Raw genomic sequence first — 17,235 nt, 5'->3', positions numbered from 1 at the left:
TCATCATGAAATTTATATTGGCAGAGAAAGAAAGATATGATATGAAGAATAGTTTGTGACACCAGTTACAGTGTTTAAAATAATTTTTATTGGCAGGACACCCAATCTTGAACCTAGTCACCCACATCTAGCCTAACATTGTACAATTCTAGTCTGCAGTTGGTTTATAATTCAGAAGGCCATATGAAAATGTGATTGACTAAACCATGGCTAAGTAAGTGTAAGTAAATGTAAATAGTGTAAGTAAATACAACTAGTACTCGGTTAACAGCAATTGGGACTGGAATTTTTGTCACTAAGCAATATGATCTTAAAGTGAGATGTCAGATGACCACATTACTTATTCACATCAGTTCCAGCCTTTCCTGGTTGCCATTGTAATAGAATTCCATGTCATTAAGTGAGGACATTGCTGCCATTTGTGACCACCTGCTGGTTCTCATTGAGTTTGTTTGTAAGCTGGCAAACAAGGTTGCAGATGACAATCACACAATTTTGGGATACTGCGATGGCTAGAACTTTGAGGATTAGTCGTAAATACCATTTGTTCAATGCTGTCAACAGGTTAAAACTGTCAGTGAACAAGTCATTAAATGAGAACCATTTGTGTTATAAATAACCAGTCAATCTGGAAACAAATATGATTTGTAACAAAGATTGAGAGTAGGGAGCTATAGGGTTTATGAGAAAGAATGCAAGGAGTTACAGCTCAGCATTACATTTCTGTTTCTGGGTTCTATCACACTTTTTAATGTGATACCTCATAAGTATTATATGGCTAGTTAAAATGCTTTTTAGTTTTTCTGATAAAGAGAAAAATTAAGCTAGATTTTTATTTTAAGTTTTTTAACCAGGACTGTCAGCTGAACCTAATTACAGGTAGTCAACTAACAAAGGTTCATTTAGTAACCGTTCAAAGTTACATCACTGAAAAAAGTGGCATGACCATTTTTCACGTGCAGCATCTCCATGGTCACATGATCAAAATTCAGTTGGTTGGCAGTTGATTCATAAGTTGCAGTGTCCAGGGGTCATGTGATCACCTTTTGTAACTTTCTGACAAGCAAAGTTAATGGGGAAACCAGTTTCACTTGTGCGATTAACAACTAGTGATTCACTTTAACTGTGGCAAGAAAAGTCATAAAATGGGACAATACTCACTTAGCAAATGTTTCACTTAGCAATAGAAATGTTGGACTCGATTGTGGTCGTAAGTTGAGGACTACCTGTAATTTATGTTGACTTTAAAAAAATGGCATTTATTTAACCCATTTAGGCTGATTGCATTTTTACTGTTTCTATAAAATGTGAGGGTAGCATTAAATTATAATTCCTAGTATCTTTCTACATCTGGCATGCAGGGCAAAACTACTAGTGTTTATACTCTGAAAGCCACATAAATACATTAATGGTACCATAAGTACATTAGAGGTGAGTAAATAGGGCACATAATTACTGAAAAAGTAACATTAATGAGAACAGGTTTATTTAGCTGGCATATTTGAACTATGAAATAGTCTGAGGAATTAACTTTGCTTGTTCTATAAATACCCTATGTAATTTTAGATAAGCAACTGAAGTTTGGTATACCTCATTTGCTGAATTACCCTAATATCCCACAGGTCTTTATGGACTATCTTTATACATGGAGTATTCAGATTTTTAAGATAAATCTGGACAGTGAAAGCTTGACATTTGGTTGGAGAAGCTGAGATATCCTGATAATGAGATTATCTATTATGCCAAATCTATACTGGGTGGGGTAAAGTAAGCATTTAAATAAAAAGATTTGGTGAGAAAATAAGTTAATGTTTGGCAGGAAAATATAAATGGCTGTAGTTTTAAAGACATTGGACAAAAATAACATTTTGTAACGTTTTAGACCTTGGCTGAAAAATAAGACTCATTAAATGGTCTTAAGCTAGGTTCCATTACATATTACATTAAAAAATAATACAATTTTTGGATATATCTATTTGCAGGCATTATTCAACTTGTGTGGGAATAAAGCTTGCAGTTTTTGAATATAGGTTTTTAGATTCAAAAATATGTGACTTGTTTTTGTTCAGAGTAAGATAACATTTCAGATGAGCAAAGCACCGTGATTTACATCCCATCTTTTTTAAGCAGAAAAGGGTACTGTAGTTGCATTTTTTCCCACCAATCTTGTGAAATAAGCTGACTTCATTATGTATGACTCGCCTACTCATTCAATGAATTTTTGTGGCTAAATCTGGGTTTCTCTGCTCCTAGCTCAGTACTTCAATTGCATTAAATGCAAACTCTTTTCCATTAGAAAAATAAAAGGCATTCATTCCTTATCCAGCTTACATTTTTTGAAAAAAATTATGGTAGATCTGGCTGAAAGTGGTGATCTTTTTTGCAGAGCACATTTGCTTTCATCTGATACTCATATACATAAAACTGTTGGCCTTAATGCATAGGAATCCTGATTTTCCTTGTGAAAGCATGAAATTAGTTTTAAGCAGCTACGCCTGATTTCTAACCACTTAATACATAGTATAGTAAGATTGGCCAGTGATATGCAACACTGTTCACTTGATTCGGTGGAGGTGAAGCCTTATAGCAAATGCCAGAGAAGCCCATGCAATTTTGGGGACAACAATCTTAGAAGTGATTAGCCATTGCTTCTTTTCCTGGGGCTGAATGAATATGAAGTTCCCTATTGAATTTGTACTTATGGAAGGATTAAAACTGTCTTCTTGTTTCTAGCCCAATGTTCTTTCCACCACAGCAAAGTGACTCTTATTTGGAGTGTGTGTGTAGTTGCTGCAGTTTTATGCAAGATTTTCAGAAGTGGTTTGCCACTACCACCTTCTTAGGACTGGCTTTATGCCAAAGTTGGTGTCAGAGTTCAGTTTCTTTCCAGCTTAGTGCATTAACTACAGCAAACTGGCTCTCATGACATGTCCTTATTTAGTGACTGTTTGCTGTTACACCAGTGGCAACAAACTAACTTTGTGACCAATCATTGCGTTTATGGCTTTCACAGCCTTTAAGGCAAAGGAAAGCTGAATTAAGGCCATAAGCACAGTTTCACTTAGCAACCATTTCACTTAACAATGGAGTTGATGGTCCAATTGTCACTAAAGGAAGACTACGTGTATTAGAAATGTAGTGGTGCAATCATTAGGACATCTTTGCACATAATCTACACAAAAAGGCAATGAATTAAGTGAAGTATGAAAGATATGATGCTGCCAGAATTATTTTAGAAGACCCAGCCCATGTACAAAAGACATGTTAATTAATACATTTCAAATGTTATAGTATTACCCTTTAGTTTGTTTTTCTGCACCTCCAGTAGATAAGCTGTTGTAAATACCACTTATTTTCACTTGGAGACCATTCGATTTTTGTTAATACTTTTTAGAAAGCAATATTGCACATCATAGCAGAACAAGGAAAATAAATTTAGTCTTAAAATATGGCACTCTAATAAAAGCTCACTTTTCCTGTTTCCATCATAAAATGTTCAAGTATGCATTTTAATAGGACTTATTAGCGCATTACTTATTTCCATAAAAAAAATATTTGAACACATGGGTACGTTAGTCATTATATTCCAGAAAAAAGTCACAAGCACCTTTTTCCAAAAATCTGTTTTAATACAGATAAGTGTGACTGTTCAAATCACAGGGAAGGCAGGAAATTTTAACAGACCAATGGTTTTGCCTATCCTACCATTTTTTAAAAAACGGCTATGATTTTTCTCCAATGAACTTTTGAAATTTGAAATAAATACTGCGTGTAAAACAAGTATCTTTGTAAACTACAATAAAACTACAACCATTTCCCTTACTCATCCATTAAAGTTGGAAGAGACTATACCAGAAATTATATCAGCAACACTAATTCCATTCATGATCAGAATCTTTTAAAACTATTTCTACATCATTAAACAACACCTTGGATCTCTTGAAAATACTCAATTCAAAAGTCACTTTGTAAAAGAAAATCAATAGAAATGCACAAGAGGGATGGCAGAGACATTTATTCCAGCAGTTGTTTTACTGCATCATATTTCAGGATAAAATATTGTAAAACATGAGGAAACCCAAAGAAAAAAATATAAAAACAAATCCACAAAATTTATGACTTTATTCTCAGAAAACTCACGATGGGACTGAGCAATTTCCTTTATTGCAAAATATGGGGAGGCAATGGGAAAAAGTGTGAGTTCCCAGTTTTGTTACCTTTGAGCTATCAGGAAGGTTTCAAGAAAAAGATCATATTTTCGTCCACCCATCAGAAATGCCTGACAATGGTTGAAGACAGCTTTACCTTCTTGCACAATAAGTGCAAAATGGAAGTCTTGCTGCTATCCTACTGTGGAGCTAATGACCTGCACCCCTTTAGTATATGGAGCACCTAGCATTCTCCAGTGGAAACTCACAGCAAGACAAATTCGCCATTATAGACTACCAAACCCCATTTTGGTGACAACAGGATGAATGCTCCCAAGGAATACACTACTCAAATGTTAGTGCATAGGAAGGAATTCCTGACTCCAAGCACCAAAGGGTCATGCAGCAAATGCCACTTAGATCTCTGTACAAGCATGACAAAACGTTTCCCCCAGCCCCTCCCCCCTTAATAGCATTTAGTACAGAGTCAGTGGTCAGGGCACTGCCAGTTTCAGCAACAGTACAAGATATTTCCTCAGCCAGTGCAAAGTCCTCTTATGTTAGAATATCATGGGCTTGGTGTTCCACCAACATTTCCATGTTCTTCACATCTGTGCACCAGAACTCCAGACGGTCTTTCATACCCTTTATCTAGAAAACAAATCAACAATCATTAGAAATTAAGACACAAATGTGACAAACTGAGACACTTCAATTGCCATATCGAAAATTTTGCAAACAGTGCACAAGAAGCTGTAAAGGCTCTCCTAGCTCTCACATTTGGCAACCTGTGGAGCTGTACTCCTGAAATACATATTTGAAATATTCCACCTGTTCAATAGAACTTCATCTATCTAGTGAAAGGGTTGAAAATTTCTTGAAAATACCAGGACATTTGTTTTAGGTAGTTCATTTTGAGGCATTCAAATACTGATAGTGCTCTACAACAGCTAGGTGCCCCAACTTTCGCTACGGTGCTGCACTGGATGGTTGGATCATCCATATATAAAATTATATGGGGCAACTGATGAGAGGGAGAATGAGGTCCATGGGTGGAAAGCGATAGGTGAAAATAGCTGGTATAAAACCTCAAATAAAGGGATAGTAGATGTGGAGTATAGGCAGCTTCAAAAAGTTCACTCTGAAGACCTCTAAATTCTAGCATTCATTTAATCCAGACTGAAGGTGCTGTGAGAAATGTCTTTCCAATTCTAAATCAACAGGAACAAAAACTTCCAAAACACCCTACATTACTGGAGAAAGCATACTTTTTTTTTTCAACTCAGAATTCATTTCCCAATATCTTAATGGTTCCATCTGTCTTGGTAGCAACATATTACACTGATGGAAAGTGTTGATAAAAGTAGATATGCTGGAAATTAGACAGAATTAATGTGATTTCTGCTGCTCATTACAAAAATATAAGATTTCTACATTCTAAAACCGATGTGTGTGTATATATTTAAAATGTGAGGATTAAACAAGTGAAACACACTGCCAACAGCCTATTCTATTTTCCACCATAAAACTTTTTGGTATAGTTCTAAAACAAAACCTGTGACGGAGTGCATGAGGAGAGGCTACCTGTTGTAAATCCAACACACGTGGTTGAACCCATGTCATGTGAACCTTTTTATCCACTTCATCAATACTGCCTTTCACCAAGCCTACTGAGAGTGCTTTCATCACTAGCAGCTCCACCTGCACAAGAAAAGAAAACAGGGTCTTTACTGTCTTTCGAAGTAGTATCCAATATGTCCCAGGTACAACTTACTGATCTGAAAACATGGTACAGCTAAAGGTGAAATAGTGAACAAATACAGAGAACACATAGAACTTACAGGAGTTAGTTATAGCCTTGCCCAAGAGCTTAAACAACAAAAGTTACTTGAAATGAAAATGTTAAATTAAACGGTGGATTGATTTCTATTCAACTGAGTAAAAAGATGGTATATAAAGCAAATAAATAAACTGCACATCGGACCAGAACATCTGGTTACAACTGAGGTTATTTCCAAAAGTAACTCACCTCGTTTATAGTAACTTTGGCACTTCTAGCAATTTCTTCAAAAGTAAGTTGCCTGTGATTAGCTGGTCTGGTGAAGGTCATCTGTAGCCAAGAAAAGCTAGAGGATTAAAACTAATATGGACTTTAAAAAATTATAACATGCCCACTGCACAAATCTGTTTTTATCTATCCTTGCTGACCTCAGTACAAAATGTTATTGACATATAGATTTTTGATAGAAACCTTAAGAAAAAATAGTATCTTGTATTATAAATTAGAACTATATAATTATATAGTTATAGAACTATATAATGATCTCAAAAACACGACCCCCTCAAAGCAAGCTTTCAAATAAAAATTTAAATTAATTGATATTAAGCACGTGATTAACATTTAATATATATTTAATAACAACAATCAATCCATATGAAAATATTTAATATAATGGCTTCCTTTATACTGTTTTGGGGTCTAATATTTTGAACAACGGACATTAAGACTGACATACCAAATGATTTTTCCCCACTAGTATTAAATACAAGCCAATACAGAATGCAATTCAATTGAATGACATACTGTATATGGAAGGACAGTAAGCATAATATAAATATTACTAAGAAACTAACTGGTGTTCTTAAAATCCATTTATTTCAACCACCATGAGAAACAGCCACTCTTTTTGCATCATAATTTAGTTTCACAAAACTTAAATAAAGTTTCAGTGATAAGCAAGACAGTTTCCAGAATAGGGGGGAAATGATCCTTTGCAGTGAGGATGCAAATTAAAGTAAAAGCAATGTCAGTTAACAACATAAATATACATTTTTGGCCCATGATTTTGACCAAAAAAAAATTATGCTATCCAGATAGCTAGCAATGGTGCTATCTTTGTTGCAGGACCTACCTCCATTAAACACAGTAGTTGGATTTTCTGCAGCAGAAGGGTTTCATTTGCAGCCAAGTCTGGCTGTAAAACATAAATCCAAAAAAGTTAATCTGCATTATTTTACAGTACCATTCATTTTGTGTTTTGCTTCTGTGCTCAAAACTATTCTCAAGCACACTACAAAATCATTCTAAACTTCTAATAGCATCTATCAAGATGAATTAAAATATATCTTGTGAAGGGAAAGTGAAGACAAATAATAAAGAATTCCAACAGTCTTTGCAAATTATCTTTATCTCATTTTACTGGAGATTCTTAGCTCTGGATGTTAGGGATGCAGTTTTGCGGAAGAGGTTCTGCAGAACTCTCTGGAGTGTAAATCCAGCTCTTATCTGCAACTCTTTAAAGCTGCATCTTTTTCCAGGAAGGGACAGTTGCTTTAGTGAGCCAAAAAGTGTTATACATTCCAAAACATTGTACAACAAACTGTACAACAAAGTAGGCCTACACAACATGTGGAAAGCCAAGCAGATTGGTGCAGCCCATTAGCATTTTTTGAAAAACAACCAGTCCACTGACACAAAACGTCACTGCCACCAGAAAGTATCTGCTGTTATTGCCTAAGTTTTCAAGGCCTCTTCCATCCTGAAAGACTTGCTGTCAAGCCCCTAAAATGCCTCCAGGCCTCATGGACACCACTAACCCTACTCCTGCCACTGCACTACTAGCAGCCAACAACTGATCATCTCACCAGCTATTTCAATGTGATCTGTGATTATCTTTTAAGGTATAAATCTGGCCCTTTTGCCTCTACAAACTATGTAGGATTGATTTTACCGTGTTTCCCCGAAAATAAGACATGTCCTGAAAATAAAGCCAATTGGGCTTTTCAGGACATGTGATAAGCCACCCCCGCAAAATAAGCCCCCCCACCAACTACGCACCCCACTCCCCACACTGGGCATGACAGGGCTCCTGCCCCTCGTTTAGCCACCCGCCCCCTTTAGGGTGCAATTTGGGGGTGGCAGGTGGGGCGGGTGAGAAGCGACTCGCTTCTCCCCCACCCCACCTGCCACCTCTCAATAAAGAGACTGTGGGAAAGGAAAGCAGCCAGGCTGCTGTTGCCATTGGCGTGAGACACGAGACACGCATTTACCTTTCCAGCACCATCACATTCGTTGCCTTTCTGTCCAGGGAGACACGTTGTAGAAAAAACTTTCTCGTGAGTTCAAGGAATTTGACTGAATTGATGAGAAAGTTTTTTCTACAACTTGTCTCCCTGGACAGAAAGGCGAGGAACGTGATGGTGCTGGAAAGGTAAGACATGTGTCTCACGGCCCAACACGACCCCGTCCCAACCCAATGGCAACAGCAGCCTGGCTGCTTCCCTTCCCCACCGTCTCTTTATTGAGAGGGGTGGCAGGTAGGGCAGGGGAGAAACAAGATGCTTCTCGCCTGCCCCACCTGCCACCTCCTAATTGCACCCTAAAGAGGGCGGGTGGGGGCGGGTGGCTAAGTGAAGGGCAGGAGCCCTGTCATGCCCGGCGGAGGGTGGGGGAGATGAGACGGTAAGGAGAGCCACGTCTCGCTTCACGCATCTCACTTCTCCCCCGCCCCACCTGCCAGAAATGAGTCTTTGTGAGACTCGTGGTGCCACCGCCACCGCCTCGTAGAGCAGGACTCTGCAAGGTTTGTGCAGTTGCATGCAGGAACTGCAGCACAGCTGCAAGGTTCGACCTACTGGCACAGTCACAAGCAGCAGAGCGCCAGCTGTGCCAGTATGATGAAGCTCGTGGCAGTGCTGCTCCATGAGGAAGCAGCGGTGGCAGGAGACGTTAGAGCAGCGGCCAATGCGAAGAATGGGGAGGGGAGGCAATGACAACAATGGGACATCCAGTCCCACGCTTACCGCCTCCTGCACCCCCAAAATAATAAGACACACGCACATCCCTCCCGATAATAAGGCCAAGCCCTTATTTTGGGGGGGGGGTGTCAAAAGAAAATAAGACTCAGTCTTATTTTCGGGGAAACACGTTAAGTCAATCCAGGTTTGCAGGTTGAGTTCTGCTCACAGAACACAGTCAAACACGGATTGTGTTCTGCAAGATGCTCAACAGCTCTTTCAATTTTGCAATACTGGGCAGGCAGTGAAACTGGGGCCTCTTGTTAATTAATCAGCTTAACAAACCTAAGCTTGCATAAGAACTATTAAAATGATTTGATCTCTCTGAATTCATATCTTTACAGAAATAAAGAAATCGATTCATCTAAAGGTGTTTATATTGCTTTCCTAAAATGCTGCCAGGTCATGCCAATCACTAACCTGTTGGCCCCATGATGATTTCAATGCTTGGAATTTTTCCACATTGCCACTATTGAAGGCATAAAGGGTGTCAATCAGCCATTGTCTGTCAGTGTCCCTCAAAGATTCCAGTACAGGATGCATAAGCTATAGATGGAGATTAAGATATATTATTAACAGAAAACTTTTTTTAAACTCAACTGTTAAAACTAATATAACTCTACTTACCAGTTCCCCGAAGTTATAGACTCCTTCGCCCAAGAGTCCTGCCAAGCCTAAAGTAAAAGCTCTTTCCTGCTGGTCTGCCACTGAAAAGAAAAATGTTCTACTTCAGTGACTATCCCACATTCCTTCTCCCATTTCAGTAGCTGGGAGAATCCACAATTTCATAATTGCTATTTTAAACTCCATTCATATCTATTATATTTAATAAATCTAATATCTATTATATTTAATAAATACATGTAATATCTATTAAATATTTAATTCTATTAAATAATATTTAAAGCTGAAACACTGACTTTATGTATAAAATAAACACATATTAGTGTGCATTCCCCACCCTTTTGAAAAATAAGGCTGTCTCTCTCTGACCATTCTATTCATAGAAGTGCCTTGTTTTTTCCTTAAAATGTTTGATGTGTATTTTTCCATCTGTGTTAGTTTTTTATAAAAGTAAATTCTTGAGTGGAGTTGCTCCTTCTAAAGGCCTACCTTTATAAGCATTACACTGCCAAACACATTCAGTGGGGGGGTTGGGGGGGGAAAGAAATCACTACCTGGCAGGTCTTTGACATCTATGCAGCCCAGAAACCTTAATGCATCCTTATAGTAAGAGGCATGATTTCCAATTGTTTGATAATACTTGCTAGAGAGATCATAGAAGCGGCTGTGAACAGATGTCACTCCAGGAAGATTATTCAACATCTCCTCAACTTGTTCAATTGTCTCCTAAGGAAAATAAAATGGATGCCAAATCTTAATTTTCTTAATTCTTCTTCTTCTTGTGCCATATCCGTCATTGGATGTTGGTAATCAAGTTGGCAATCCTATTTTTATCAACAGCCACACAAAAAAGTGCTGTTGAGTTTTATCCAAACCAATTTTCTTAACTATATGTTATTATGGAATATATATACGGAAAGAGTATAAGTTTGCTTTTAGAAATATATACATATGCTCAATCAATTCCGAAGAAAATTATCAGTATTTGAATCAATGAACATTAGTAGATATAGCCTTGGGCTACCCATTTATTTTAGGAGTATGGCAAATAAATAGGCATTTACATGTCTCTAGAGTACATGAAGTTAGCTAGATTGTCCTGAAGAAGGCCTGGTATAATTAGGCAGGGAAATTTGTCAGAATGAGTGAACAATATCTGAAGTCGAGCAAGAGACTTCCTGGTTTCTAAAGAAGAACTAGGTCGTAATATCTGTATCTGTATATTTATTGGCAATAATTGCTTCAATTTCTCTGAACTGATATAAAGTATACTCCATTTATGTAAAGTAGAAAGGTACAACCTAAACTCTCCTGTAATTCCACATCTTAAGAGTCACTCTTAAAAATTGTCACCAGAATTGTTTAATTCTGGTGACAATTTTAATCAGAAACAAGAGAGGATGAATTATTAAAAAATTAAAAGAGAATATGTATGATTAAAAATGGAGAAAATAGAATTTGAGGGCGAAAGAAGATACTGTTTATAGAAATAAGAATAGAAATATTAGGATTTGATTAAAAAATATGGAAAAAGAACACTTTGGCAGAAACTGTAACTAAGCAAATATATTTGGATATGACAAATTGTGTATGATATGGTCATTACTCTGTTTCAAAAAATATGTGGGTGTGTATTGGGGGAAAAATTAATGAAACTTGTTTTTTTTAAAAAAAAAGAAGCAAGAGAGGAAACAATATATAGGAACAGCCATATTAACAATATTTCATTAATTTAATTAAATCAGATTTTAATTTTCATGGAATTCAATCGTAAGCACAGGAATACTGGAAAGGAGAAATACTTAAAAATTGTGAGCAACCTAAAAATATAACTATTTAATGCAAAAGGCAAAACTGAGTCAATGAACATACTAATAAAATACTGTCTCACCTTTGTAACTTGCAGGTCACCAATGTTTAATTTTAGAGCACCAATGGCTGTTTTACATAGAATTACAGCTTCATCGCTGCTTTTCACCTACAATCAATATAAATGTCAAGTCACAAAACAGCTGTTGTATATTGATACATCTATATCAAACAGTAAAAATATCAGATTAAAAATCCTAAATCTGACTTCTGCCCTTTGTCTATTTTCTTAGTGAAGAAAGCATACAAATAGATAGATCTCAGTGTGATTAATGAATCCCATAAATTAGTCATTTTTCAAATATTCAAAATATGTCTATGGAAAATAGGGTAATTGGTTTCAGTTCAAATAAGCAATTAAAATTTTTAAAGCTTACATTTATTACTGAAATACAGCTAGTTCTCATTTATCAAACATTCGGCAACTGTTCAAATTTACAAAGATGCTGAATGAATGATAAGTTACAACTACTCCTTGAAATATAGTTGTTGCAACATCTCTGTAGTCACATAATCAAAATTCAAGCACTTGGAAGGCCACCCACATTTACAACTGTAGCATGTTGTAACTCCTCCTGCAACTCCTTCAATCTCCCTCTCTCTCTCTCCCATATATGTCTTTTGGTTACCCTGCACTCTGCTGCCACCATCCATCATCTTCATCCTGCTGTTGACAAATCATGCCTGGCCTAGGCAGTTGTTGGTCCTTCACAAAGCCTTCACAACAGTCACCTATCTTCCCCCATCTCTGCCCTTTGGGCTGCCATGCATAACCTTCACAAAGGGCCAGAGACTGCCTTGGCCAGATGTACCTCATCATGAGGAGGAAGAGGATCATGAAGATCAGCTGGGCCAATGGAGGTACATGGTGGGTGCAGGATGGCTAAAAGGGCAGAAATGGAGGGGGAGGAAAGGCAGATGTGGGGACTGAAGCAGAGGGGAGAATGGCAGGGCAGGAGAATTGTACAGTCCCTCCCTAAAGACTACAACCAAGACTACCAGAACTTCTGTCACTAAGTGGCACAGCCATGTAATATTTGCCTAACAACCACTTCGCTTAATGAAAGAAATCCTGTCCCAAATTAGGGTCGTTAAGGAAGGACTACCTGTACTATACTAGAGTAAAAGGGGATAAACCTATATCCAAAGCATACCTGCTATTTTAAGTTCTTCAAAATTAGTCTCTTCTTTGAGTTAAATTTGTATTTACCAACAAAGAAATAAAGGGAGACTAGTATAGATCTATTTCAAGCTATTTAGCTCTAAATAGCTCTACGGCTATTTAGCTAGCCATACCCTTCTGAGATTCAAACCTGGGCTTGAATAAATAGCTTGAAATAGATCTATACTCCTCTCCCTTTGTCAGTAAATATAAATGTAACACAAAAATAGTTTGTCGCAAAAGTGACTGCCTGCGAAGGTTCCTGGATTGGGGCTGAAAGGCGAAAGCGGAAGCAGTATGCTCCGTCCCATATTTGGGTAGACCAGGTTACCCTGATAAAAAAACTTAGTCTCTTCTTTGAATTTTCCTCAAACAGAATTTTCCTTTTCTCCATTTTATACACGCAGCAATTAACACCTAAAACCCAAACAGCAACCTGCACTAACTGAAATGTGACCTGATATCAATTTATATTTTGTATTAAATTATTATTTGCGACCTACTTGTACATTGTATACCTGGCCAGTATAGCACATGTCTAAAACTATTTGAATTAATAAAAAATTATATATGACTGTCGATTGAGTTCTTTCCTTACCTTTTCGCGGGTCTTTTCCAGAAATGTAAGAGCAACATTAGGATCTAAAGAAATACATACCAGAGGCAACATTAAGGATTAGTTTAAAAATATATGCCATGCCCATCATGCATTTCAGCATTAACCCTTTAAAAATTATATTATGTACAATGAAACATATTAATATAAAACTTATAAAATATAATAAAATGCATTTCCACATTATTTTAAAAAGGAATTGTATACAGTGAAATATATTAATATAAAACATATAAAATAGGATAAAAGAACTTCAGGCATGCTTTTTGTATCTCTTAATTGTAATTCTCTCAAATTAAAGGAAATCTATGGCATAAATAAAAGTGGATTTCTTGCATATAATTTCATCCTATACTGAACGAACTGTAAACACAAGATAAAATCCTACAAGTAAATGAGCAATAAAATAATATTTCAATTTCAATTGAATTGAATACTTTATTTGGCCAAGTGTGATTAAACACAAGGAATTTGTTTCCAGTACAGAAGCACTCCAGAAAAGCAACAGAAAAAAATATCAATACATACCATTAAAAGAGGGGAGTAAAGAAGATAACAAGGATAAATAATGCTACAGCCACACTACATGGATAAATATACATAAACATTACATAGTACTGTGAGAATTGGGCATTCAGCAGAGTAACGGCATGAGGGGGGAAATGTCCATAAAAAATTGTTTTCAATCTATACTTTCAGAATTCAGCACTTAGCTTGCATATTAATACCATCTGTGGGCAAAATACTCAAGTTTGAAAATATTTTTTTGAAAATGTTCAAATAATGTTTGTTATCTTGGAATACTTTTGGAATAATCAAAAGTTGCACACAGCTATTCTAGATTTGAAACGGTTTACATAACACAAATACTCCTTTGCCGTATTTGATATAGGTATTTCAAAGTCAAGCAACAGTAAGTACACACAAAAGGCTAAATATATAGATGTTTTTCCCTAACAGAGTTAAAGGGTCAGATGCTACTACTTTATTGAAGGTTACTGTATACCATTCCCAGCTTCAAAATTTCAACCTGAAATTTGTTTTTAGGAAAATAATTATGTGTAAAAGGAGTTTACCTGTCATTTGCCGTACCACATGAAGAATGATTTCTACAAGGGATAAAGGGTTCACCCTGAAATAAAGAGAAATTACTATGAATCGATGAAAATAATATAGGCTTTTTAAAGTCCAGCTATATGAAAAAAAATTACCTGTGTTCAAATTCACTGATAAAGTTCTCATAAAGCTATAAGCCAAAAGAAAAAGAAGATAATTTTAAAAACACAGAAGCACATGTTAAGTATCTACAAATATTGCTACTGAGCACTTTCTTGACAATAGAAATATATCTGAACAAAAAAAGGGACGAGCAATGACAGTTCTATGAACAGTAAAGAGACAGGATAGGGGTGTGGAAATCTGGCAAAATCACTTTCCTCTGTCCCAGTTCTACAAAGATATAAGAGAGTATATAGCGGAAACCTACAAAATTAAAGTGTCTCATTAAATCAAGGATAGTATCCCATAATCTATTTTATTTTAGAAGTCATCCAAGTAAGAAAGTGCACCCCTATCTCCAGGCATTAATGTAATGCCCTTAATGTAAGAAAGATTCATTACATGCTGCATCAGTATCTTTAACTGAAACTTGTTAGTTATAATTCTTCTAAGACAGAAACCTAGTTTTGTGTCCCATTCTAAATGGTATCCTTTCAAGAGTTTGAAGAGTATCAAGTTCTCCAATAGCAAGGAAAAATATATCCATTTGATCCTTCACTGGATTTGTTTTCAAAATCACTACAAACTTTTTATTTTTGCTATATAACTTCTTCAGGACCTTACTTCATTGCAGTGACATTACATGCCATTCTACAGCAATGTGAATATCTGTGTTATAACCCTAAAAAGTAAAATCAAATTACTAAAATGAAGTTCCTTTGGATATATAAATTACAGTACTGAAAACAATAACTACTCTTTGCATTTGTTAGGGATGATTCTTAAATAAGACATTCTAATTGACACAAATTTAATAATACTAGAACACATACCTTGATAAGACCATCTCCTTGAGCAAAGCAGGGATCTTGCACAAAGTCCAAAACCTGCAATGTTAGTTGGTGCCAGAGCCTGTAACATAGACAAAAGAAATAGTATCAATATTGACAAATGTATACACGAGCAAATCCAAACTTAAAATTCACTCTAACACCTATTATATATGGAATATTTGTTTGGATAATAAGAAAACTTAAATAACATTGGTTTTAAAATAATGTACCAACAGAGTATGTTGCTTAAAATAAGAAAATAACCAATAATAACAAAATAACTTCCTAGGAAAAGTCCATCATTAAGAAATATCAGGTGGCAGGTTTTCAGGGAACTTCTGCCATTTAAACAATACTGAACAAAATAGACTCTCATTACAGAATAGCTTCAATATATCCATAGTCAATACTTTACAACAATGTATGCAGGCCATCAAAATCTGGGTAGGTATGTATGTATGTATTTATGTGTTTTCAAGTCAATGTTGATTCCTGGCAGTTGCCTGGACTGCAGTTTTTGTGGCAGGAATTTTTCAGAAATGGTTTGCCATTATTTTGGCAATACCTACATGTTGGTTGAATCTCCCAGTGGAGCAATATCCCCCACCTGTTCTCTAATATTTGAGAATTAGTAGTCTCAAATGCAGAGCAGATAAGACCTGTACAAGGGATTGCGGAAATAGAACATCAAATGGAAATCTGCTCTGAGAGAATGGAATTTTATATGCCTGGAATATATTTTAACCTTACTTTAAAAAACAAAACAAAACCAAAACGTTTTGTTTGGAGCATAAACATTTAAATATTCTGCTCAGAGGGCAGAATCAAATGCTGTACTGGCACTACCATTAGCTGCATGAAAAACCAGGAAATACAGAAACTAGCAACCAGCAGACACCCCCACCCCAATGTGCATTTCCAGAGTAGACCAAGTCAACAAGATCGGCCTGAAAGCAAGCAGGACGTAACAGGGCAGGAAGTCTTGCCAGGACAAGTGAAGCTGCCTCGCCCAGCATGAAGAAGGGGATGAGATAAAGAGACAGGTGAGTGTCCTGTCTTAAACACACACAGCCTGCTGCGAAAAATGGGGTCTTTTTTTAAAAAAAATTGATTTATATTTATATTTATATTTATATTTATATTGATTTATATTTCTCCGGAGACTCAGGGCAGCTTACAGTGCGTTAAGCAATAGCCTTCATACTTTTGTATATTTTATACAAAGTCAGCTTATTGCCCGCAGAAAATGGGTCCTCAATTGACCTACCTTAGAAAGGAGGGAAGGCTGAGTCAACCTTGAGCCTGGCGAGATTCGAACTTACTTTAATTGCAGACAGCTGGTGTTAAATTACAGTGCTTAGTCTGCAGAGCTATCCAGGCTCTTCAATCTCTCTTCAGTCTTCAAGCTCTCAATAGCTTAGCCGTTGCTTCTTGTGCTTCGGCATCTCCCGAGTAAGGCAACCCCCTTGCAGTTAGCAAAGATCTCCCCCCCCCCACCTCCCCATCTCCAAAGCACGTGTACCCATTTGCTTCGCTCCCCTTCCCCCCCGCTCTACTGAACCGATCCCCAGACTCACTTTTTATTGTAAAGCTCCTCCAGCCGGTGCCAAACGGCGGCCTGACCAGGCCCCGAGCTCTGGCTCTGCTGTAGGAAAGCTGGGACGTCCTTCATGGTAGGACCGGGAAGGGAACAACAGCACGGAAAGAACCGCCGTTCACTCCGAAGAGCAACAGAGACCGGCCCTTCTCGCCGCCGGAAATGCACACTCACTTCCGGCACTTTCAACGCGGAGCATGCCGGGTACCGTATGGCCCTGCGTAGAGTAGCCTCGCTTCAATATTCCGCCCCCGAAGAAGGATTGGTCGGTCTCTGTGCTAAGCTCTCCGAATGGTTACTTGGGAGTGTTCTTCTGAGCTGCCTTTCTCGCTCGGGCGCCCCCTGCCGGTCAGTTTGCGAAGTGACAAGAA

General features: G+C 37.1%; 1 protein-coding gene across 1 annotated transcript; it reads right to left on the bottom strand.

Annotated features, from left to right (window-relative positions):
* Nucleotides 1-3,997: 3,997 nt before the first annotated feature.
* On the bottom strand, nucleotides 3,998-17,026 carry PSMD13 (proteasome 26S subunit, non-ATPase 13). Its single transcript, XM_070957348.1, has 13 exons — nucleotides 16,845-17,026; nucleotides 15,268-15,346; nucleotides 14,428-14,462; nucleotides 14,293-14,348; nucleotides 13,199-13,242; nucleotides 11,461-11,547; nucleotides 10,124-10,295; nucleotides 9,573-9,652; nucleotides 9,366-9,491; nucleotides 7,061-7,123; nucleotides 6,178-6,258; nucleotides 5,733-5,849; nucleotides 3,998-4,799 (listed from the first exon to the last, which is right to left on the bottom strand). The coding sequence occupies exons 1-13, from the start codon at nucleotides 16,937-16,939 to the stop codon at nucleotides 4,704-4,706; spliced, it is 1,131 nt and encodes a 376-aa protein (XP_070813449.1). The 5' UTR covers nucleotides 16,940-17,026; the 3' UTR covers nucleotides 3,998-4,703.
* Nucleotides 17,027-17,235: the final 209 nt, after the last annotated feature.

Source organism: Pituophis catenifer, unplaced genomic scaffold (genome assembly GCF_029215685.1).
Source record: "Pituophis catenifer annectens isolate HBS135680 unplaced genomic scaffold, rPitCat1.0.hap2 SCAF_1, whole genome shotgun sequence".
NCBI lineage: Eukaryota > Metazoa > Chordata > Lepidosauria > Squamata > Colubridae > Pituophis > Pituophis catenifer.
Note: the sequence above shows the minus strand (reverse complement) of the source record. Positions and strands in the feature narration are given on the sequence as shown.